Here is a 26794-nt window from a genome sequence, read left to right on the forward strand (position 1 = left end):
TTGAGAACCTGAAAATACACTATGCTTTTATTACTGTAAGCAATACCTGGCATTTCTTTTACATAGAAGTATTTACAGCTCTGAGCTATTGCTCAGATCTTAGGAAAAGGGAGGGTTCTCAGGCATGCCAACCCAGCTGTTTTACACTGGTCCTGAAACTATACACAGGAATAGATGTAAAAATCTGCATCCCAAAATACATGCTTCAACCTTTCTTCTCAAGGAAGCAGACACTGAGCCCAGAAACCCATATTTTGAGACTATTTAGGGTCAAAATCAGTAATTCTTCACAAAGCTCAGCAGGAACTGATGTCATTTGCTACACCCTCCACCCTCAGCAAAACTCTGGTTCTTACACATAAAGAACAAGAGTTCTCCTGAGGACGGGCTTCCTGCACACACAGGGGAATGCCTTTCTCCCCTACTTAGTGCTTTCCAAGAGGACCTGCACCATGAGACACCTTCAGAGAGGAAATTTTAACACGTTGCCAAAGAGCACTACCTATCATTGTAAGTGTGGGAATAAAGGAATCAAACTCAAGTATGGAAACATCAGTGTTAAAAATCTGATTTGGGTTTGGTGTATCCACCTCAGACACCAGAGAAACAGCCACTCCCTGTAGCAGTGTGAGAGAACGCTACTGGCACCAACTTTTTCTCAAAGGTGTAAGTAGTTCAGCATTTCAGGGACAGGAGGAATTACTTAGCTACTCCCGTTTGACGTAACTGCTGAGTCTTTCAAGACATTTATTTTTAGAGCTGGTTATGGGAATGCATTTACATTCCCAATTGAATTTACATCCATTTACATCCCAATTAAAGCAAGCAAACAAAAGTTTGCTTGGTCCCCTTCACTGCAAACTAAACCTTTCACCCAAAGGCTTTACACAGACCCTTGCTGTGCTCCTGTTGCCCACCCTCTTGCACCCACTCCCCACTGCTAAAACAATCAAATAATTAAAAGCAATCACCAAGCATGGCGAGCCACTATACAATAAAATTGCAGGGTAGAGGGAGGGAGCAGCTTAAGGTGGCATAAAATTTCAGGTATCAAACACCCGATCATCACAATGTAAAAGAAGCAAATGAAACTAATTAGAATTCAGACTTTCAAGCATCCCGCTATTTGGTTTGATGAAAACTAGTGATGTTTTGCTAATAACTGAGAAGGGATCATCTCCACCCTTACAAATGAGGTTGGAAAATTAAACAGGAAAATGGGATCATTTCTGCACAACAGAGGTGAGGTAGGGAATTTTATTGAAAATACTTTTTTTTTTTTACAGTTCTTAGAAATAAAGTTGTTTTTTCTAATCTCACACAAACAGCTGTACCTCAAAAATTCAACTATGCTAATATGAAACATTTACATTTAGCCAAAAGAATATACAGAACTGCCATTGTATGCAAATACTGCAGTACCAGATCACAGTGAGATACATTACTTCAGCACTCCCACCATCAGGAACAGATTAAGGTTCAACATACGGAAGAATTTCACTATTCTACAAACCCCATCTCTCACAAAAAGGGAAGATTTTTAATAGTGTTGTAGCGAGGTCTCCAACTACAGCGTCAGTTTACAAATCACATAATGTACGGACTCAAATTTGTAACAAAAACTATCTGTGGTCCGTGGGGAGCAAAGTCCGAGTGTTATTACCTTTTTATTGCATTTACCCAGTTATGCGCTTGGGAGGCTGAGGCCCAGCCCAGCAGCCTGTGACTCACACGATCCACTATCGCAGAGGCATCTGGTGCATGTCCTTGTCCTCCCTCTCAGCCCCTGTACTCAGCACACTGAACTGAGTCTCCAACACAGATACATACAGTTTCACATATTTACAGCTACACTGAAACCCAAATGCACCAAGTTTTACGGACATCCTTCACAGAAAAGCCAAAACCCACCATTCGGATCTCAGTGTAGCAGAGCAACATTTTCTCCATGATATTTCACCATTTTCTGGAATCAAAACTGAAAATATTTCATTTGAAACAGCACCTTAGGATGAAGGCCTATGCTCTTTTCCAATTTCTGTTAGGCACTAGTTACCATCCAGACATTTCATCTCCAAATTATGACAGCAAGTGCTCTATTTACAGTACAGTATATTGCTTATCCAGAGTGGCTGTGTAAGACACATTTCATGGCACAACTATTTAAACAGACTGAAAAAGAAAGTCGTGTAGTGCTTCAAAGAAAACATAAGACAATTTACTGCTATTTCATCTGTTTGCCTATAGCTCAGGACAGTATAACACGCATTTCATTTGTTAAAAATCAGACCCAAAAGTAGCACTGAAATGGAAAGGAAACAGACTAGAAAAGGATAGAAAATAGTAACCAATGCACAAGTATGTAACGAGAAGTTCCATTCCAAATGTAGAAAAATAACCAAGTTGACAGGGAGAAAACAGCTTTGGATTTTGTACATGGGCCAGAATTCAAGCTAAGATTTAGCAGAAAATGCAATCAGGTTTCCATTTAAATATTCCTTAAGTGTAAAAAAAAGTACCCATTGTTCAAACAAAACTTATTCAAGTCATTACAAGCCTTTGCATTACTGGAAACAGAGTATTACATAGTAATTGATATACCTGTAGTTACAGAATACAGCAACTACCGACAGGGTAGGTATCAAACAGTTTTATCATTTAAAGCACGTGTAGGTAACATAACTTCAGATTTAATGTCCAAGACTTACAGAATTACACAAGCGCTAAGGGAATGAGGTGGTTTTGCAAAAGTTTACTTCACGTCCTGGTCACTTCAAAGTCAAAAGAAGTCACTGAAAACCGGCGGTTGCTACTATATACTGAGTTCACATTGAGGTACTTCAGAGCTTATGGATAAGTTTGAGGAACAACCCAGCAAGTCAGTTCACTGTTCTCCAGGCGACTGAGCTGTAGTACTGGCTTTGAGAACACAAGAACATTCACACCTGTCATTTCTTCTGAGGAACATAACACCCTGGAGAGAGCGCACCGACCCTTCCAGGCAGACAACATGGAGGCCAGTGGTTCCACTGGGAGACTGACTGGTTTTTTTTGACCCCCATACAGCTGAAAAAACAAAACAAGTATCTGCCAGTTTGGGAACTAATGACAAGTACAATCCACAGAATCACTGATAACAATTTTATTGTTGGAATATAAAGTTGGGATATCAATAGTTTTATTCTTATGTACTGCAAAGACTGCATTTACCTGTAAAAGAAATATGGCATCACACACAAGTACACTTTTTGGATTTCAGAACACGGGTGCTATTCTGAAGTGGTAAAGGAAACAGTGACCCCTGTTTGCTATTAGAATAAATTATGACTTTTTTTTTTTTGAAAAAAGAAAAAAAAGCTTATTTTCCCCACAATGACAGTTCTGAATTGCAGTTAAGTCACATTACTCTACATAACCATTATTAACAGCTCTGTGTCTATTTTACTGCATCAAGCCAATAAACATTTAAATGCACTTTACATCAAAAGATTATGTAAACTTTTAGTTTTAATTCCTTTTTCCTTCAGAAAACCAGGGACATTTCCGAGGTGTGGCCAGTTTCCTGCCTCTCTGGTAATACTGTCTGGTGGCAACCCTACCAGGTACTGGATACCTTCTGTAGCAAGGTGTCCCTTTTAAGCGGCTTCCAATAAGGCCTACAGTTTAAAGATAAACAAGACAAAGTGCCATCTCTGTTTGGATAAGCGATGGGCTCTGGCAAGATAAAATAAAGTTATGTGTATTTTGTTATACTTACAAGCAGCTCCAATCCTGAGTATTTATGGTATATCTAAACATACAAAAATGTATGTACATTTTTCTCCACTTCCTTGTAAACAGTTGTCAGTATACTGTTTTTCATCCCTTTAGCTTCGAAACATGCAAATCATACATACAGTATAAATACACCAGAAAACAAGTACACTCATTCAAAACCTATGCAACAAAAAGTTGTGGCTGCAGTATTCAAAATTATAAATAATCAATACTTGAGGCATCCTATACACCTAGAAGCGGACGTTCATCCTACTGCTCTTAGCTGCAGTTGTAGAAATACTGAGAGTTTTGCACCTTCCATGCTATTACAGTATTTATAACACTATCGTATGTGGAGATAAAGACTTGTTTACTACACCTCTTCAGAGTGAAGGATAAAGCAGCACTTACATATACTGAAATCACGGCAGCAACAGCTGGTGTTGCTACTGCTATATTAGGAAGTTTTCCATTCTAACAATTCTTAAATTAAAAAAAGTAAAGAAAAATGACCTAAGAATTGACTACGTGTTCATTCCTTGGGCACTTAACAGCGAATCCAGCATGTCGAATGTATCTTTGTAGTCCATATGCTGGCTGTTTGTACTGTACTGGTGATGGGCATCAGGACCGTTCTCCACTGGTTTCTTGTCCAGTTTCACGAGGGTGCTGAGATGTCCGTAGCCCACCTGGTATGTGACAGGGGGAGGAGGGGGTAAGGGAAGGTTAAAAACAGAGCTGTGAGAGGATACATACTGCTTAACAGAGGAAGAACTAGATGAACTACCTGAACTTTTGGAACTTTTGCTCATTTTGGAGTGGTGGTTGTGAGAAGCATCGTTGCTGTGCAACTTCTTTCTCGAAGAGCTGGAACTTGAGGAATTGCCATCGCTACTCAGGCCAACAGGACTCCTCAAGACAGTCGGCATCACTCCGTCAGTGCTATGCTTACTGCTGCCACCACCACTGTGGGAATGGGAGTGCTTATGGCCAATGCTGTGGTGGCGGTTCAAAGAGTGGTCTTTGTGTTTTTCCTTATGCTCTTTGCTAACATGGGGACTTGAGTGTTTACTTTTCCCACTGCCCTCATCCGATGAGCTATGCCTTTCAGAGGAAGAAACTTTAATTTTCATTTTCAGCTCCTCCTTACTGGCACCCTTTTCTGTGGGTGGAATTGGTATGCGGAGCTTGAGCGAGCCACCCTTTTCCTTCTTATCAGACAAATGTTTTTCAGGCTTCTCGGCGTTTGCAAGAGGAATTTTCATTTTAATAGGAGATGTGACAGAAGAACTGCTGGCTGCCTGTGGCTGCGTGTGTTTTTTATGCTGCTGTTCACTTGGAGTTGCTACATAGTGTTCTCTCACATCCAGCTCGAGGGTTTCTAGTTTGCGCTTCTCTCTGTATTTATCCAAAGACATTTTTTGAGGAATTATTACAGGAGCTGCAACTTGTCCATGGTGTTTGTTTCCCGACTTATGAGAATATTCTTGTTTGACAGTAGAATGATCAGCAAGTTTGTCAGGTCTGTGATGTACTCCGGAGTGCAACTGTAGGGATGCCCCTGGCTGGAAGTTCATATTGTACTGACCGGCAGGTAACGTCTCCTGCTTTTGAGAGTATATTTGTTCTGTCCTTGTTTGTTCTTGATGCTGAGTCCATTCCTGGTGTGATGCCAAACTGTATGAGGTACTTGGCATTCCTGTAGCTAATATTGCCAAACTTTCAGGTGCATGACTGTCTGGAACAGAAATACTTCCTGAGGTGAGAGGTACCGGTGCAGGAAATGATGTAGATGGTTTTTGGAAACTTGTGTTTGCAGCTACTCCAGCAACTGTATCCACCAAAATGGAATTCTGGACCAAAGATGAACCAAGAAGCGAGTTCTCTGATACCTGCCCATCACCTTTAGGTTTCTTAGCTGCCTGATTAGCCTAAGTGTAAGGAAAGAAGTGGGAAAGCGCACAGCTTAGAATACATGTACAGTCCATTCTAATTTTGCTCAAAGGCGAGGAGAAAAGCCATTCAGGGTTTCACCCCCTCCCAACCCAGCTGCTCACTTTGTAATTCTCCTAGAAGTTCACCTCTTTTTGCTAGACACTGTCACAGGAAAACTCCTTACCCGCCAATTTCTAATTCTCTTGAGCCTGCTGGGCGTTTTCTCCAGTATCTGCAGAAACTCATGTGTTAGCTCTGGGTAGGGATAGCAAAAAGAAAAAAAGAAGCCTTTTATACATCTGACTCTATAGTAAGCAGGTTCAACTTTAAGCATTTTTCTAGACTGACAAGATTCACCATTTGCAGTACTTACTACAGGCTGCATGTGGTTCCTATTGATATTTAATACAAAAACCTTGTTAGTGTTGTCAAAAAAAAGGCCATGGTATCTCACTACAACAGACTTCCGACCCCTACATGCTTTCTGAAAAACAGGGCTGCATTTAAGATTTTGCTTCTACCCTTGCAGAATCTGGCTTCGTTAAACCAAAAATTTCAAGAGGGGCCTGTACAAGCAATAGCTCCTAAAACACACTTGCCATTCAGCTTGGGCATTCCCTGTGTGAAGTTAAGTTTCCTTTAAAGTATAAATTTCTAAGTCGCTGTTTCAGTCATTCCATCAAACTTCAGAAACAACCAGTAACACCTCTGAACAAAATAAGAGCCATCACACCCTCAAAGGACCTTATTATAAACAACAGCTTTTGATTAATTTGTGTTTGAGGCAAAGTAGCTGGCTGTGTTAAAAAGAAACAAACAAAAAACCAGCCCAAAGATGCTTGCAATTAGCATGTCCACAAGGAAGCGCTGGTCTCCAGATCAACAGCTGCAAAGAAAAATAGTTGCCACTGAAATGTAATTTTACTCACAAGCTAAAAATTAGGTACAGTCAGAATTTGAATGCAAAAGTAGGCCTCTTGCAGGTCTGGAAGGACTGGCTTCTCCACAACTCCTCAGGCAAGTTATGAACTAAGCTGCTCCTAAGGGCAAAACTGCCTCAGCCCTTTGGTCTGCCCAAATCTGTGACACACACCAGCTCCAAAAACACTTCAAGAATTGAGTGGTGTTTACTGTGAGCTCACAGCACATGTCTCCTGGGGTTTTAAAAGCTGATGCGATGCATGCTCACCAAACGCACAAACCAATAGCCAGCTGAGAAGGAAGGAAGGGTGGTGGTGTCTGAAATTACAGGTACAACTTAAAGCAGCCTGTTAAGACAGGCATTTGAAGTTGGGATATCAAGCTCACCCTGCTCTGTGCCTCACATGACAGCTACTCAAGTTTTCACTTTCAAATTAGATAAATATTGCCAGTAAGAAATTAAAGCTCAGCAGAAGAAAAAAGCAGCCCATGGGGAGCTGTGCTGGGTCCTAAGAAGTGCGGAGGCCTCTGCCACTGCTCCAAAACAAGTATTTCACTCTAGAACAGCAAAGCCCTATACACAGAAAGCCCCAAGAACTACCACCTCCACTGCAGTAGCACATGCAAGCCTTAAATTCAGACTCCATTGTAGTAAGAACTATTTCAAAGGATAGTAAACCTCTAGGTATATGGTCTTCTAGGTATACACTTGCTTCTCTAAAGCAACCATTTAACCAGAGAAGAAAATACTTTACAGTATTTGAGATAATCACAAGCTACACCAAATCAACAACTGAACTGCCTTCATAAGCACAACAATTTTATGTATAGCTTTAAGAACAGTTCAGTGCCACTGAAGCCATGAATTTGGACCAATGATGTAATAAAGTGATCAGGACTGCATGAATTTGCACCAGTAGATTTCCCTCTTTCTAGTTCTAAAAAGCACTTCAAGGCAAGATGCCAACCTGCACCTAACAAAAGGTATATGGATGCCCCAGCCCATAGAAGCAAATGCAAAGGATCTTAAAACCAAGCTTGTCTTCCCAAGTTCTCCTCTCTGCTGTACCTTTCTTTCACCACAGGATCCAGTATGTGAAGTCAGCAAAACTTAATTTAGGCTTAAAGCTACGCTCTTACTATACTATGCCCCCATTTTCACATTAACAAATCCTTGAATTTCAAGATGTGGCAAGACAGTCCTACTTACCATCTAGTAATTCTAGAGTAACTGAAGGATCTACATATTCCCACCAGTGTTTTCCATCAGTTGATACCGGAATCTCCCAGTTGGACCACTTGCAGGCCAAGTGAATGCACACACATGCTATCACTGTGGGCTTGTACTGAAGACAGAACGTGGTAAGGTGAAGACTGTTGTACAAATTCCGTAATGAGGAACCAGAGGAAATCAAACATGTAAAACAGAAAACCCAAACAAATCAACCATTAACATACAAAATAAGAGAACTTGTCAAGCAACACAGTTATACATTAGTTCATAAAATATCTTACTGTCTTAAGAAAACAAAGGGCAGGGCATTTATCTGGGAGAAAAGTTTAATTTGTTTTTACTATAAGAAGTGTGATGTACAAAAAGTAAATTTATCAGTTTTCTACTGTACTTAAGCACTAAAAAGAAGTATAATATGGTCAATTAAAATTCTACAGTAAAACCCACTCAGCTGATTATGCAGACTCTGAAAGAGACAATCAGAAGAAGTTACCCAGTAGTTCCACAAAAGCCTGGTGAATTACTTGGGGGCTTAGCTTTCACTAGGCCTGGATCTGTGATATTTGTGAACTTGCCTTCAGCCTTCAGCTGGCAGCAGCACCAAGACATTTGTTCAGTTTCTCAGTTTCATCACAGCTTTTCTTAACACCTATTTCCAATACAAGAACCTCACCCACCAGGAAATATTTATTTGGAAGAGCTGTAATAGCCAGCTGATATTGCTTAAGAATTATCTACACATAATGTAATCCTCTTAAATAAAGCTCAGAGTTGTTTTGCAAAGAGTAAATTGAAGTAATAGAGAAATCAAGAGTTAAGTCTCTGATTCCACCTCAGTACAACAGGTTACATATATTGTATATATGTATACACAGTCCCCATCTGGAATCCTAGAACTTTAGATTTATGTAAGCACTCAATTTTTAAAACTAGGTATTAAGACTGTTTCTAAAAGGAAGAACACTGGACTACTACTAGTTTATCTGAAAAGAGAGATCAGCTAGTTGAAAAGATCTTAGGCCCACTACAATTTTATAAGTTAAGATTCGATCAATATATTTAAAGTTAAGAGAAAACTGCCATTAACTACAAGTGTAAACTAGAAATAGTTTTGTACTTACCAAGACGCTCGGATTTCTAGGTTAAGTTTTGTAATCTTTAGCTGCTATTCAGGCTACCACTTTTAGACTTATGCACTCACAATCGAGAAAAATGTCATCAGAAAGCACCACTACACTTCTCATTGTGCATTTAACCCCTCTGTGCCATCAGGCCCTTGTACAATACACCGCACTGCAAACAGGAAGGTACCACCACTGTAGATGGCCCAGTCTCCTGCTGCAACAAGGGTAAGACACATGTAGGGGGCCCTGCAGTAAAGGAAGCTATAGTGTGCTACAACAGTGCAACAAAGAGGTTCAGGATAACAACCTGTTGGTAGCCATGAAATAGGATGTCTGTGCCAAATCCTTGCTTGCTGTAAGAAAAGAAAAATGGAGAGATTAAAGATCTGTGCTAACTTGTCAGGTTCACTCCAAAATTAAAGCAGTTTTACCTTCCAAAAAGCACCACTTGGTATTTCCACAGAATTGATCTGAATGTAGCTAACTAGCCTTTAAAATAATAATTTCTGAGATACTGAAGAGGCCATTATATTTGGTAACTGGAGATGGACTGGTCAATCCACTCGCTGAACATCCCCTGTACAACCCACAGAATAGTTTCCTTTTGCTTATCTGACCCCCAGACACCTCACACACAAGTGCAGGCTCTTCTAGGCAGCCCTGCTTCCCACCCTCAGTAACAGATGACCCCTAGCACAACCCTGGACCGCAGTCAGTAAAAGCCAATTCACAGCACAGTGCGTGTTCTGCTCTTGAAGAGGAGCATGGCAGGATAGTGGAAGAACACCCCTCCAGCACCTCCCCCCAAACAGCCACATCTCTCCCCAGAGCCTTACACCATAGCAGGCTCCCAAGATAGGTGGTAAAAATTTAAATGAGTTTAATTAAGAGCACCAAACTCAGAACATTTTGTTCCATGTTTGTTAAACCTATGGCAAAGCTCCAACAGGAAATAAACATCTTCATTTAGTTACAGTCAAGTTAAAAAAAACCACACAAGACTGCAATGTGCCAGAAAGGAATAGCTAATGGCTTCGGCTGTTGCAGCCCTCTAGCACTGACCCCAAAGCTCCTAACTAAAGTACAACTTACTGTAACATGCATATAATGGAATAGCTGGGCACAAGGGGTTTAACTGAAGATTGAACGCAGCCTTCATTGAATTCTGACTTTGACACTATCACTTGAAACCAGTGCTACCTGCAGAAAGCGCATTGTTGAATTTCATGTCAAAGGGAGTATTATTAAACGTTTATTTCAATAAGAATCTTTCCACAAAGGTTGAGAAAACCTGCAATGGCTTCGAAAAGTTTAGTTTTTAAAAAGTGGTATTAAAGATGTGATTTAATTTCTCACGATTGCCAAGAAGTAAAAATCAGATTTGTTTTCATGCTACCCAGCCAGGCAGTGCCACCATCTGAGAAGAATGTGGAAGTAGCAAGGGAACAGGATCCGTTCCTACACACATAATACATTTGTGTGTAGGAACTACAATCCATAATAATCAAAAGGTGAACTGATGATGCGACAGTGCTATACGATAATATTTAGTCTGCAAATGATAATGGTAATTGCATGCCAGATTACCATGGAGATCAACCTTCTCCTCTCCCTCCCATCACAAAAATGTAAGGCAGTATCACCAAAAAGTGAAATGAAACTATTGTAACAAAACAAATGAAAACACAGAAGGGTTGACTAAGACAGAAATTGATGTCTTGCTCTTCATTTTTCAAAGTACTGTTTAAAGCCTCTTCAATGATTTCTATATTCTGTAAAGTGACAACAGGTTTGAATCAAGAGACTGGACCAAAAAGCACCTCTACTCTCACTGAAATGTCCCTTTTGAACAAGGAAGAAAAGCAGATGCCAGAAAACTTCTATTTAACATCAGCTTGAAAGTTGAGTAAATCAACACACATACCTGGAAGAAAAGAATCACATCTTGAAACACACATTTTCACCTCAATCAAAAATTAATGTGCTAAATACCTTACCTATACTACAAGCAGTATGATACGTTTTCATATTTACAGCTAAATAATCATCATTGCTAAAACCAGTGAGGAATTTCAGCTCACAACTAAAGCCTATGGTAACACAAAGCACAACTGAAAAGATCCATTTCAAACTCTCCTCTTACATTTAAGGACAGCTTTGGTTTAGTAGAATCTATAACTAAAATTAAAGCTCATGAATTTCGGTTCATATATTTTCCTTTATAGTGGTGGAAAGTGCATCTCCTAATAAAAATTATCTCGAAGAAGAGGCCAAAACAAGACAGCAGAGCTTCTCTGTCACAACTTATAAGCTGCAGGACTGATGACTATGATGCCAGCCATTAATAATCAGTTCTATATATGATTTAAAACACCCACCCTGTCTTACTGCAGTAACTTCTGAAGAGTGATTTAAAACACCCACCCTGTCTTACTGCAGCAGAAGCAACCATAAGGCAGAGGAGTACTCAAGTAGTAATCAAGATTTTTGAAACAGCAGCTGTCCAATACACCTTCCCAAAGGCTACTGTCTCCAAGAAACTCCCAGTGGAAACCAAAATGCTCTTTATTAGGCGTAGCCACACAATTCAACCAGTTCAAATTCTGAATCTTTTCTTCGACACCAGGTTATCTTGGATCTTGAGATAATCATGGAAATGCGATTGCCATGTCACCCTTAGGAAGGTGGTAGCTGGCTACGCCTAGGACCCTGACAACATACATACAACATTCTCTGGAAAGAGGGGCCTGCAGATAAGCCAGTCTGCATCAGAAGAAAGCTTGCTGAGGTCCGTCTGGGCAAAAGGAAAAAGGCTCTGAACAGAGGAATGCTGGTGGATGCCTGTTGTATCTGGAAAGGGCAGGAGGAGGCCATGGTGTCGGCATTCAAGTCTGAGCAGTCCTGGTGGCTTTGCTTTCTTGAAAATACTTAAACCTCGGGAACAGGCCTGAAAAATCCCGAGGTGAAAGTTCAAAATGTGAAGGCCGCCTGTAGCACTGCTGGAGTGCAGCTGCTGTTTAAGATCTTTCCACACCACTCAGTATACTAAGATTTACATTTTCCTCACAAGAATACCCTCTGAAAAAGCTGATTCATTTTCATTTCTTCTGCTGACTTTATCAGCCCCATTTAACCAACGGCACCTGTGCACACAGACACTACGGTATGTTTGAAGAATCTGACAGTGTTATTTCCGCAAAAGATTAATAAGGATCATGGGTGTTCAAGATACCTGATAACCTGCAGAGTAGTGAGAACAATCCTAGAATCCTTGGGATCCAATCTTCAGTTCCAAAAGAAGGTTGTGTACCAACACAGAAAAAGGAATGACTGAAGACTTCCTGAGATGGAGATGAGGATACAGATTCCTCTTCTTCAAGTTCCATGAGAAGCAGTCGGGGAACAAACCAATTTGCACCAGAGCTGACGAAGACCATGCCATGGTCTCAGTACTAGGGCAGTTTCATTGCTGATCACTGAACTAGCATTCAAGCCAGTAAGGTAGTTTGATACCAGAACAGTTTTTGGTGTTTTGGTGTTGGGCTTTTTGTTTTTATTTTCTTTTTTTCTCTCTTCAGCACCAACCATCCTTGGTTGAAGCTTGCTGACAAGCCTTCACAGATCCACTGCCTCCAGATTCCTTAGAGGACCTGTGGGATCCTAAGGAATGATGGTCCTGTCTCCTCTTCTCAGTCTCTTGACACTGAGGAAGAATGGTGCAGAAAAAAGACTGAGCCCATTCTCCTTTTCTACTATACTGACCAAACTGAAAAAAATGGAACAATTTCATCAACCCACGAATCTTTGAAAACTAGAAGAAATAATTAGATACCTTACACCTGAACATTATGAGTCATATATCCATCCAGTCACCCCTTATCTGCAATGATGTGTGATGTCTAACACTACACCTTCAGAAAGGCTTTCAATCTTAGAGATGATGAATTCAACTTTTTCTTTACTTGCACGTCGAAATTATTATGTTTATTTGCACCAATTCCCACTTACTAGTTCATCTTCAGCTTCCAGCAACTGATTCTGGTATGTCATTACAAGACTAGGCAGTCTTCTGACAAAGGACTTGGCTGAATCTCTTGAGCACCACCACCAACTGAACATGGTTTGTTTTTTGTTCTTTTTTCCATTTTGTTTTTAAAAGGGGAAGCTTACAGATTAATACAGGTAACAGTGACAGCATAAAGCACATTATGCTGGATGCCAGACAACAAAAAGTGATACAGAGAATCAGCCGTCCTCTTAGCCACTTCAGTTTAGGCAGCCAAAGGGCGTCTTCTCACCACGTGGCAACTCAGTGCACACATGCTAAGGTAAAATCTTAAGTATACTTGCATACCTCAGCTAACCTTGCTGCCTCTCTTGATACTTAAATAGCCCTGTTACATTCCTCCCTTCCTTCTCTCCCTGAACATAGAGCTGGGAGGTTTTAATCAAAACAGTCCTGGATAAGTTCATCATGTTCAATAAGAAAGGTACTTCTGCTTTTCTGAAATAGTGCTTTTCGTTCATGAAGACATGTTACCAGAACTGGTTGAAGACATGTTACCAGAACTTGGATTTCATTTCAACTTCCCAGGGAATCCCTTTAGCACTAAAGGTTTAACACTGACAAGTCTCAGATACATTTTTAAAGCTTCAGGACTTGAGATCTAAGTGCTGCACCTCCTCACAACAACATACTGTCCACTAAATAGATGTCAAGAGATAGAGACCTAAAATCATACCACCACATCTTTGAAGATCTATCACTGTGCCCACAAGCCCATCTCTTTATTCACTCAATATATAAGACTAATGTTCCATGGCAATTATTCTCTACTTGCTTGACTTGCATGCAGGACTACGGATTTCACGCTTAATGTTTTTAATTTAGGGATTTTTTTTTTTTTTTTTAAATATGAGGTACTCGAGTCCTGGGAACCCCTAGGAAGGGCATAGGCTGATAAGAATCCCATATGCTTACACACATAACAAGGAGCACACCTACTGAAGTGAGCAGGCTTTCAAGCCTCAGCTGCATTTACATTCACTTTGTACCAGTTCTGGAGGTACATGGATTCCAGCCCTCACTGGAGTCTTCAGACTTCAAGACTTGATATAATCATAGAATAGTTAGGGTTGGAAAGGACCTTAAGATCATCCAGTTCCAACCCCCTTGCCATGGGCAGGGACACCTCACACTAAAACATGTCACCCAAGGTCTCGTCCAACCTGGCCTTGAACACCACCAGGGATGGAGCATTCACAACTTTCTTGGGCAACCCATTCCAGTGCCTCACCACCCTTACAGTAAAGAACTTCTTCCTTATATCCAATCTAAACTTCCCCTGTTTCAGTTTTAACCCGTTACCCCTTGTCCTATCACTACAGTCCCTAATGAAGAGTCCATCCCCAGTATCCCTACAGCCCCCTAATTTTAGAATTCTAAGTATTTTGTTAATCTCTGCTGACACTAAATATTAGCATTAAAATGTCAAACTTAAAAATCAGCATGTACCTTCAATATATGAATTTTGTCAGTACACAGAAGTAGCATAACAAAGGAAAAAGGTGAACTGTCTTAGAGGGGTATCTACCCTTGACTAGAAGAAATAACTTTTGTGTAGCAGTATGCTTTTCTCCTAGTACATTCAAGTCAAATACATTTTCTAATGTGGAAATCCTGATGCAGCTAAAAAATACCACCTGCACCCCTCCCCACAGCCCCCAAAACCAAGCAGAAGGGCAGGGGCTCACACAAAACAGTGAAATCTGTGCTTATATTTATACTGACCAACAGCTAAAAAAATCCAAAGTAAAACCATACATGGCTGCTCATGTAGACTATTGAGACTTCAGGTGCAATTAGATTTATGCACTGAATCACAACCAAATCTGGACACAGAACAAAAAATTATTATCTTATAGCAACAATAGCAATAAAGCTACCTTATATGCAAATAAGTAACAGCACTAGTTCTGCTCAGAATCAAACTCTGAAGACACTACACCAGTAAGCTACTTTAAAATGAGAGAGACCTTTCCTTCAAACAAAAATTTTAACTCTAGAGTTACTACAGAACAAATCTAGTTTATCTGATGAAGCCGTACCTAACTTTCCTGTATTTTATGGGGGGAAGGGATGGGAAACCCACAAAAAACCCTCTGAAGCACTTAACTTTACATTTTTCACTGCAAAACCAGGTAATGACTAACAACCATGGTCTAAGCATTTCCAAACACTTTTTAATTAAGGAACATAATTAAAGTGAAAAGCTTAATTTAGGTGCTTTGACAACCTATTCCTTTTTTTTTTAAAGCTCTAAAGGAAACCAATTTAAGAAAACACAATAAAAAATGTTAAAGAACTAAACAGATTCCTGGCCAGAGTCACATTAATGAGCTCTATACAAGTCAGAGGATATGATTATTTAACAAAAGGTTTGGGGTTTTGTGCTACCACCCAAAATAGTAAGTACACCCTGCTCAGAAAAACAATTAGTCACATCTTTAAGTATTTGCATGTGATAGCACACCTACTATGCACTTTATCCCTCTCCATTACCTAAAAAGACTTGCTAAACAGAAAACAAGCATTAGCCATCAACAAACATGCAGTCTAAACTTCACTTGGTAAAACTATTTCAGAGTGAAAATAATCAACCCAGAACAATACTATTCCACTACTAACTGTTTCTGTCATCTGCGAAAACATGGAACAGACATTATTAAAATCAAAGCTAAAGAAAGCAAAAAAATTACAAAGGACAGAGATCTGGACTCTATCAAACTCTAAAGGTTAAGATGAAACTTTTAGTAATTAGCTTAAAGCAAACTTTTTAGATAACATAGATGTTAAAGATCATATTAGAACAGCAACACCACATTTTACTAGAAAGATAAAAAAAGGACTTACAGAAGCCGTTAAAAGTCACTGACCTCTCACTAATTGTGTACATTTCACAACATCTGTGTGCGGATGTTCAATGGTAATTTCAAAACCTGAAGGGTTATGAATACATTTTAGAATTATATACTTGCATCTGTAAAATAAAAACCCAAACCCCTTTTGTTTCCCCCAAGCCCTAAAATACTTGCTTGCTAAGCCTCTGCACTGCAGATCAAGTAACACTATTTAACTGCCTTTTATTCTGCACCCTTTCATACTTTTGAAAGGGAGATGGTAGAGCCACTTCAAGATCAATTAGTAAAATATTCTTTCAGTAATCTTAAATTATATATATATATCTCCCTGGAAGATACTGTATTTTTAAAGTTGAACATACCCGAATAGTTTCTAGCACATTAGGTTGTCAGTAAAAGCATGTGTGCACACACTTCAATCACTGATTTCTGGGACTTAAACATGTCACATCTATGAAATTACAAATTAAGTCAACTTGTAGGTCAGTGACTTAAGAAACCTTTATGTGTTTATGACACTATTTTAAGAACGAGGTCAAACAACACACTCAAAGTGGTATTTAACAATATCTGAGTAAGTCAGTGTTCTCAGGCTTGCCCAGCTGTAATTATCTCTAGTTAGGTTACTTTAAAGCCATAACAGCTTATCAGAACATTCCATTTAAAATTTTGGAAACACCGGAATCCATTAAATGGTTACACTATGACTTGTGATGTTCAGAGGTAGCAATCCTGCTCAATTATGTAATTTTCTACAGAAGGCAAATTGGGAAGAGCACTTGGTATAAAGCTCTTCCCAGTTGCTATAGTACATTACCTCACATGAAGGAATATCAAGGTAGTTACTACTTTGGAGTAAAATTTATCTGGAAGGGTGTATATTTCTACTCCACCAAGCTGTCAGAAACATCAAATTACAAGTACAGATACGCTTTTTTTTTTTTTTTTTTTAACCCTAAATGAATACAACAGAACTGCTAACATGAAACTAAATTCACAGGTCGGAAGTTGTATGCAAAATAGTAGAATTCTAGTGTACAAACAGCACAATCAAAATCCAGTTACTTAGGTCCCATTACTTCTTCATGGTAAGTCTGGCTGAACAGGAGAGATTTAGAAAGACATACCTAAAGTTTGAAGCATTATTGTTTCAAGTATAACCAGCTCTTGGGCCTGCTGAAGGTATGCCTGAAACAAATAAGCAAAAAGGTCACGATGTAGCTATGCATTGTCTCAAGATTTTAATTATACACTTCTTATTTGAAAACTGGTACTAGCAACACAAGGTAAGACCACTACCCAGCCCAGTTAAAACCAACTCCCAACACTTCACTGAGGTAATACTTTCTTTTACCTGTGTAAGGAGCCTAAACATCTTTCACAGCAAGATTTCTTTAGTCTGGATCTTATATAATCTATTCTAGCAAAAGAATTCTGGGAGGAGAGCCTGGGAGTGCTGTTAAGAATTGCTAAGGCTTACCAATTCTAATCCATTCAACTATCTCTAGGCAGTTATCCGTTTTACAAATACTTTAAAGTACAGCTGGGTATACTCAGTTGGCCTGTGTTAAGCAAACAGGCTCAGATGCACATATATATATATACACACCCAAACCAAAATTTATACACCTCATTCTGAGAGCTGGGAGCATAGCAGAGGTGTTCAAATACTTTCATATGTCAGCTGAGGCCCAGCAGGTTGTAACAAGCTCAGCTTGATCTTCAAGATGAACAACTCTAGTGCATTTTCACAGTACTTCCTCTTATGTTTGGCTTCAGGATGAATAATCTCAGGAAAGAACATATGAACTATAAAGTATGTGGAAGTGTACAAACTTTGGCAAATGAAAGGAAGACCAGTATGTAGCAGAAGCAGCAGCAGATGAATACAGACAATGGTGCAGTGAGCCACTAGCTGAGAAAGACAGGGTTCTGAACTCCTCCCTGCACAAACTGTGTGATTTATGGAACCATGCGTAAAACCTCTTACATCTTAAAAACAATGCAAGTTCAAGATGAAATAATCTCTTCAAGTTTCATAACACAAATCTTCGAGACTTAAGTAAGTTATATTAATACAAAAGACTTAAATGGCGTAATAGTAAGTTTTTTTCTAGTTTGCAGACAGCAATAATCCAGTTGAGACAATACAACATATCATTAGATGAAGTGTCATCTGCTTATCTGTAAAACCGTGACTTCCACCTACATCGCTTTTTGTATCCAGTTGTGGCTCTTGAGGATGAAGACAGGCATTTACCACTTTAATAACATGTTCAAGTTTCCGTGGCTGTTCTTCCACTTTTGCAGCCAAAAACAATGCCGTAGGAGATATTATCTAAAGAAAAAAAAAACGCAAATATACATGTATTTATTCAAACATTTTACAAATAGGACTTGAATTTTTTCAAAATGAGAGCCTAAACTGATAGTTAGAAAAGGTTTAAGAAACTGGGCTTTTTTCTTTTTACTTTTTTTAAACAATTCTGAAATCATGTAAGGCAACACAAAATAGCAACACAAAATAGTCATGTTTTATTTTATAACTGATGTAATCCTCTCGACAGCACAGGGAAGGAGTAGCATGTATGTTAAATTACATTTGTGAGTAAGAGGTCTGAGATCTAACTAATTCTAGTACCACATGAAAAGAACAGATTTGGTTCAGAAGATTTGGTCATACTAGAACAAGCTGTTTCAGGTTAAATATACTTTGTGAGAAAGTTCACCCAATTTCTTGCACAGTAGTGAGCCATTACAGAGTCTTTTTTGTAAAAGATCTGCTGGCATTTGATTCTCCTAAAAAGTGAGAAACTTTGCAGAGATCTTTATTAAAAGCAGCTTGTTACATGAATACAGGTTGGATAAGTAAAAGCTAACTCTCAGAAACTTTACTATATACCCAGCAGTATCTGGAGAACAAAGCACAAGGGTTAAACACCAGTTACAATAAAGACTACAAATTACATTCAAATAAGAAAAACTTTATGAAACTCTAGGTGTCACAAGACAGCAGCAAAGCACCCATTAGCATTTCAGCATCACCTAGGAGTTTACTATGAAGTAGTTTTGATGCTTTGTTGTCAGCTAGAACAACTGACATACATAGATACAGCTCATAAAGAATCAGGGTTCTCTCTGTATGCAAAAGTTGCCTATGTTAAACAGGAATGAAGATGACAGCAGAAATCTTCATACAGACATGAGCAGATTAAACTGGTTAAACTTTAGCCAGGATAAAGCATTTATTCAAGGACTGAAATAGCTGCTTGTTGAGTATTTAATTAGTGCACAGTGTAAGCACTGCAGGTATTGGATTTCTCATTCATTGCCCAAATAGAACTAGACTGAATGAACTGAATAGCAGACATACTCCCCCTTGGAGTGAGAGAGATTTTTTTTTGAGGGGGGGGGATGGCGGAGGGGGGGGTGGTCAGCAAGCAGCCCTTTGAAACATTTGGTATAAAAATTTGCAGCATCTGAAAAACTGCAGCAAATTAGCATTGACCACATAAGTAATGACACTCCTGGAGCTGTCAAATGTATTGAGGGAGTACTTTTGGCCTCCTTAAATCACTTCGAAATGTCCAGTTGGATCTTAAGTAAAACTTTTAAGTTGGCAGACTAGAGGAAAACGGACACTCTTGGAAGGTGATACCCTTTGATGCTAAGAAATACGCCATGAAGAAATCTAATATGCTAAAAAATACTAAACCACCCAAACCAAGTCTCAGGGAACAAATTCTTCCACAAAGGAGACAAAAGACCTGCTTTCTTTTCAAGAAGTTTGTAACTTAAGCTTTACCAATGAATGAAATAAAAACCTGAAGTCATATTAACACTGTCATTTAAGACTTCTGATGATTTTTGAGAAGTTCCTATTCACATCATCTGAAGTAACAATGTGAAATTCAGGGAGAAATTCCCTTTGCTAGGGACATATTATTTGAAATAAGTCTCACTTATGCTGGGAAATGAACTTCCGAACACTAAATGGGACAGAAAGGCTTTCTGAAGTTCAGAAAGCTACAGTATCAACAGCTTTGAAGTGTTAGAAGATGCAGATTATACACAGTAGCACACACATGTATGAAACAACATATGCAAGCCATATAAAGGGTATTTCACAGAGGAGACAAACCTTCCTTCAGCCCAGTAATGTAAAACCCAATGCAAATCTCTCTCATTCATATTTGTTTCATCCAGCTAAGCCCAGTGTGCTTCAGTGACTTAGAGCAGGCATAACTGAGGAAGGGGTCTGAGGCCAGCACCTCCTCCACAAGGGCCAGCCTAAAAGGAAGGATTAGTTTCACAGACATAATCCTGAGCTTCTGGGAAAAACCAGATTAGGAGACGGAGCCAAGAAGCCAGAAAATGACAGAGAGGAAAGGAAATTAGGAAAGTTTAAGAATCAACAATTACGAACAAACAAGTTTGACAAGAGGACGATGGACAGAAACAAGGAGGCAGCGGTATTAATGGAAGGCACCAGAGACTAGAACTGGTTCAATTTTATTTTTTTAAACAATGAGGCTGACCACCGTGGACTGAAAACTAAGACACAATATAGAAATCAACAGCACTGTGGGCAATGAACTGTTGCTCCCTGCTGTTCTCTCCATCTCTCTAGCCTTACCATCCCCACCAAGCATCACAACCAAGTCCAGACCCTTGCTTTGTATGTAAGTTTAATTCAAACACATCCTAACACAAGGTCTATTTCTGTGCAGCTTGCGGGTACAGTTACACATACATGGAATTTTCACAATTTAACTTTCTGAAGAATCAACTTCCAACAATTACCATGCCTAGAAATATTTCCATTTCACAAAGACATTATTCGAACCAAGCCACCAGTACCTGCACAATTAAATCATCAGCAAATTCTCTCTCACTATTATTATATGTCTGACTACACTGAAGTTTTACTTCATTCCAAAAAAAACCACCTTCTTCATCAGAATGACTTCAGGTTATCTTTCAATTTATCAAAACAGATCCATTCTCACCGAGAAGTCTCCACTCAATTCCTGATATCTAAGAACTTACATAAAGCACAGTTTTGGAGGCTGATTTAAATCAAACTGATTAACTGGCACTCTGGATCATCAGAAATTTTTGTGCACCCCAATTACCTATTTCCTTAAACAAAAAAACAAACAAACAAGCAAACAAAAAAGAGAAGCATTGGCTTCTGGCCAAAGAATTTCAGGTCTCTCTCTTGTCTAGGATGAGGGTTTGCATTCCCAGTTTAGAGCAGGTTGGTATTTTTGCCTTCCATAGCATTTATGCCATATAAAATTTCAGATTTGGCATGCATACAGTCCTCAGTGAAGACAGCATACCTGCTAAATGTATAACTGGCAGTTACTCAAATGCTTTCATTCCTTTCCAATTCTCAAAAATAGCAGAAAAAGCAAAACAGAATAAAGAAGTAAAATTAAAAGACACAGACCTGACAAAACTGTAAGCTTCCTATATATAAGCATCTGCATTTGACATAAACCTAAATAATTCGAAGAAGTTATCTACCATGCACCCAAAACACTTTAAACTTTTGAGAAGTATCTTCAGAAGATCACATGTGATTATGAAATCCCATTTTTACTAGCTGAGAATCGCAGAAACCAAGTCCTACTGAAACAGAAAAAACAAAACATAAGAGCCTTATTATCACAGTCCAAGAGCGTTATATGGCAAGTTCTACTGGTGTGACACAAATCCCTTTTTATTTAAAAAGTACAAGACATATTGTAAAAAGCATTATAATGAAGGCACTTGGAATAATCTCAGAATACAGCTGCAGCACGTATTTTCCATGAATTCCCTTTTCAACACAAGTATTAGTACATTTTTAGACTTGATAAAAATTAGCTTAAGATGTTAAGTGGTTCCAGTCTATGATACATGTTTTCAAGTGTGAACACAAAGAGTTGCAAGGTTTTGGGTTTGTTTTTTCTTTTAATTATAGCCAGGAGCTCACACTGCATAAAAACAGCAGCTATACTAAATTCAAAGATCAAAACTAGAACTGAAGTGCCCAAAACAGCCTCACTAAAACTTGGGGTATATTATGAAATTTTTAAGAACTTTGCATAACTGCAAAGTCAACTGTTCAATACTGCAATCTGGACAGGGAACAAGAGACAGGAAAGGAATACAGAGAGACAGAAAACAAAATAACCCTCCACACAACCCACCTACCTTGCACTTGAGGGAAAAAAATGCCTCCTGCAGCCTTCTTTAGGGACTTTACAAAGTTCCACTGCACATCATACAAAAACCACCTTGAGATTAACAAGTGTATTTCCAACTGGTTGTTTGGTATTCCACATGGCTTTTCTAAAGATCATACTTAAAAATACAGCTACCATTTTGATGCCTTACCTCTCATTTCCAGCATACCAAGGATTTCCCCCCCTTCTCTGCTTTTCAAATCACAGTGTATTGAAGAGCAAGGCTCTAAAAGAGGTATTTGCTATAGAATAGCATCAAACACACTAAGTACTATGGAAACAGTATTTCCAGAGGAATTTTAATTTCAAGATATCTTAAAGTCTAAGTTAGGCTAGGAATTCCTATAGAAAGCCAGCAAGTTCCCTCCCCACCACGATATTAGTACTGACTAATGTCATACTCAGTGAATCAAAGTTACTATGCCCTGGTCAACAGTAATGTAGAAAGAATAATTTGTACTACTGCTGAAGAAATTCACAGTAGCTCCTGAAATGTCATGTGCATGGCAAGGGAAAATGAGTAGTCAGGGCACCTAATTCCGCCTAATTTCTTCTCAGTAAGGCAAGTTTCCACCCTGTTACTGGGGCACAGCAACCTTGCAAGGTCTTAATCTGCTTTGACTGCAATATCAAAACCTCAATACATTCTTCTTTGCACCTAAATGTATGCACTTAGTAGAAAGCCCCCTGGAATTCAAAAGCTGCTTGCTAGCCCACAGTAACTGCAAAAATAGGGATATTCAGTCATTAAAGCAGCAAACAACACATTCAGAATGAACCCAGACTACATTAACTGCTATGTGCACCCCTGTGGCTCTACAGATTGAAGATGCTGTTGGGACTTCTGTTACCTATTCACAGCTGATTCAAAACCTTGAAAGCCTGTAAAATGGTTTAGCAATAACACCGAATTAAAAATATAAAGAAAACAGCTATTAAGTAAATGACCTTCCACTAGAAGATCTGTTTATTAACAACTAAGTGCACATGACTTACACATAAGACACAGGCGTGTGTTTGTATAACCCAGCAATTGCACATGGAAGTGTTTATTACTTGCCTAAAAATATTAACCTACCAATACAGCAAGAAAACAAAGGCTATATTTTTTCAGCTGGCCATCATAACGCATTCTGACTAATGGCCATCTAATTTTCTAGCCCCAGCCTTCAGATTCCTTCTTGCTATGGATAAACATGACTGCATGCACACAACAAAGAAATATTAAGAGATATACTCCATATAATGTCAAAAAAATTAGCCAGGTCTTAGTTCAAGCCTGCCAGTACCTTACTATTTAATTTCTAAGGATTAGTTTCTTCTTGCAGTGGATGAATAGTGTTACATTTTTTAGCTTGCCAAGTACTCTGGAGATTTGATAGTAAGTATTTATTACACTCCATGGCTTTTGCTTTCTCTACAGAGAGCCCACCAGATGTTTTGGAAGTATTTTAAAAGTGACTCACATTCAGTGTAAGACCACCCGTCTCTACCCTATAGAAAAATAAGAACATGCATTTGCCCACCAGTACACACACAAAGCTGCTGTCTGGCCCTATGCTCACCAAGAACTACACAAAGTAATCCAGCAGGAATCTGTTCTATCAAGTGCTAACTTGCAGTACACTCACCTTCAACATATTTTAATAGTATTACCTAAGAATTAATTTACCAATATACTTTCCTTCTCTTGTAATAGCTGCAATTTCTATGGCACTCAGCAATTACATAGCTTACTTGTGAATTTTAAGATTCATAAATGTAACTTAAGGCAGAGTTTTCATAACAAGGGCACTGCATATCCAAAGACTACTGGGCCTCCAGTTCCAAGTGACCAGCATTTTCCAGTGTCTTGTGAAAACCCAAACAGAGCAGCTGAAGCTTCTTGCTGCCTAACTCTACCCTAGATTCCCAGATGACAGCACAAACAGTAACCTAGCAGGCAACACACCTAACACAAGTCCCAGCTACAGCAGCTCTATACAGTGAGTTCTTCACTTCAAGCAGCTCTGCCTGTATCAAGTCTGCAAAACATCCACAGGCACAGAAAACTTTGGATGCCTCACCTGATCCTCCTCCACTGGCTACAGATTCCTGCTACATGGGCCAGTACATAGAGGGAGCAGAGACGGAACAACTGCTTTACTGCCCTTACTCAATATATTACAGAAACACTTTCAAAGAGCATATTCCACCACAAAGCCTGCTGGAACTTGATCCTCATGTGTGCTACTCTTGCTCTAAAACTAGAAAGCTATTTTAGGGAAGTACATTTTGATTTATACATATATCCATTCAATACTCTGAGCTCTCTGTCACCACATATATAAAACCTACATTATAGATTTCTTCCAGTTAAAGTGCTTCAGGCTTATGCACACTTAGCTCAAGTTGTAATTAAACACTTAGCTTTTTTTACATTAAGACCTGTAACGCCGCAGTGTTGGTAACAACCTTGCTGGAAGTTTGAATTTTGCCTTAGATTTTAGACAGTAATAATTAAATACACTTCTGAAATGCACCTATAAACTAATAGCTATTTCCTAACGAATAAACACCAAATAAGACATCCATCTGCTCAGCCAACAGTGATAAATTCCTGTGAGACAAGAGAGTGATTAACATTGTAACCCACTCTGTACCTGCCCCAATTTCAGACAGTTCAAGATCTGCATGATTCTATCCCTTGACAGATCAAGGTCTGGTCTGTTCTAGACTGTAACATCTATCACAGTCTCAACCCATGAAAAGTCAAGATCTGAGAAAACTCATCCTCACTACTTAGTGATAGACCACCATTCTTATTAACTGCTCTTGCAAATTCAGTATAAAATATTGACTGAAAGTACTAAAAAAAACCAAACCAAAACCCACATCAAAACCACAGGAATCCCTAGAATATTATCAGTTTTCTAACTACTGCATCCAATACTGGCCATAAAAAAAATAACAACAACAAACCCCTGAAATTTTCAAGTTTGTATCTCAAGTTCCACACCTGTCACAAAGCCCCCCAATTACAGGCAGCGTTTTTTACTGAAGGATTCAGCTCCTCCTAACACATTCAGTGCTCAGATTCAGCATATCTAGTTAATTAGTTAAAAACAGGACAGCTGTCATTGTCTCAGCAGATTTAAAGATCTTTCTTGTCTAACATGACTTATCATCATACCGCTTAAGTATAGACTGGTTAAATGAATTTACACCATTTTTCAAGACCAGACACATAATCCATATGGATCTGTACTTAAATGTAGTATAACTGTTTGACACACCATGCTTGCACTACCACTGACTTCATTAACAAAAACGTGTGTTCCTAGACATCAGCCTTGCAAACTACAGCACATGAGCACTAGCCAGTTTCAAAGCATCTCAATGAATTCTTCACACATCCAAATCTGTTTGCTGCTGGTGCCTACTTTTTCATCTTGGTGGTGGAAAGTACAATCTAATTGCCACCAGTTAAAATAACTCACATTTGAAAAGAAGTATCATTATTCCTTCTAAACTACCAACATGAAGCAAGAATTTCTATAAACAGACCAAACTTTACAATCCAGCAAAGCAACATAACATTTGCCAGTTAGACTGCCAAAATTATGTATTATTACCACATGTAAAATCATACTTACATTTCGATTAAATTTTGTAAAGGAATGATGCATATAAAACCTGTGCATGTAAACAATTGCAGTATTTATCGTAAGCTGGGATCTGGAAGGTTAAATTAAGGAAACACTACATATTCATATTAAGAAAATTGTTTACATGGACTGAAAGTGACATACTTTCTGCATCAATCACTACTTTTAACATACAGACTTCAGCTGGAAATGAATTAAGGACGTGACATTTCAGAATTTAACTATTAACTCACTGAATGAAAATAATACTACTGAATAGAAACTCCTCACTGGGCGACATAAACTGAAATACTGTCTGGAGTGCTTTTGCTTTGGTCCAATTCAACTATTTCAGTAGTTATTAGAGGTTTTAGCCTTACGCTGATCTTTTTTTTCTCATAAATCAAATTTGATAATGGCTAACGAGGAGATGCCCATTTGAAGGAAAACGAGGCCGCAGTCAACCGGGATGTACTTCAGGAGTGCCTACACCGGCAGCAACCGACACGAACGCAGCCAGAAGGTTCGGTGCAGACCCGCCGCCTGCGCGGCCAGCCGCGACCCCGGCCTCCCTCACACGCCGACAAAGGCGGCGAAGCGGGGGTTTGGCGAGGCTCCTCCTCCCATTCTGTGCCTCACGGCCGCGGCTCCATCCCACGAGAGCGCCCTTCAGGGGCTGCCGAAGGAGTGGGGAGGGTCCCGGGGAGGTAGAGTGCCCACTCGGCCGGTAAAAGACCCCCCGCAGCCCGCCCAGGCTCCTCGCTTCCCTCAGTGCAGCGCGCGGCCAGCTCCCGCCCAGCCCCGCCGCCCCACAGGCCCTGCTCGGATACACGTTGAGGCGCTGGCCCATGTCTTGAATGAGGTTGGCCGCCTGCTGCCGGTACGAGAGCTCCTTGTCGGCCTCCACACCGCAGCGCCGCGACGGCGTGTTCTCCAGCTGCTCACGACTGAAGAACCAGCGGGACGCCGCCGAGGAACCACCGCCACCCCGCGCCGAAGAACCCACGCCCGAACCCGTAGCCGCCATGACACTTCCTCCCC

At 39.5% G+C, this 26794-nt stretch overlaps 1 protein-coding gene across 7 annotated transcripts; it reads right to left on the bottom strand.

Annotated features, from left to right (window-relative positions):
• Positions 1-1226: 1226 nt before the first annotated feature.
• Positions 1227-26788, bottom strand: CCNT2 (cyclin T2). 7 transcript variants are annotated; one of them, XM_057401867.1, is made up of 10 exons: positions 26584-26788; positions 25763-25844; positions 18101-18229; positions 17019-17079; positions 15907-15969; positions 9278-9323; positions 7823-7986; positions 5876-5946; positions 4544-5687; positions 1227-4445 (listed from the first exon to the last, which is right to left on the bottom strand). In XM_057401867.1, exons 1-10 carry the CDS (start codon positions 26778-26780, stop codon positions 4381-4383), a joined length of 2022 nt encoding a protein of 673 aa, XP_057257850.1. In that variant the 5' UTR covers positions 26781-26788; the 3' UTR covers positions 1227-4380. The 7 variants fall into 7 exon arrangements, 6 of the variants coding, with proteins under 6 accessions (XP_057257850.1, XP_057257848.1, XP_057257849.1 ...); XM_057401865.1 differs by having other exon boundaries at positions 1227-5687; XM_057401866.1 differs by lacking the exon at positions 18101-18229 and having other exon boundaries at positions 1227-5687.
• Positions 26789-26794: the final 6 nt, after the last annotated feature.

Source organism: Pezoporus wallicus, unplaced genomic scaffold, assembly GCF_028554395.1.
Source record: "Pezoporus wallicus isolate ANWC-B61680 ecotype Strahan unplaced genomic scaffold, APGP_CSIRO_Pwel_v1 contig_865, whole genome shotgun sequence".
In the NCBI taxonomy this organism is placed as follows: Eukaryota; Metazoa; Chordata; class Aves; order Psittaciformes; family Psittacidae; genus Pezoporus; species Pezoporus wallicus.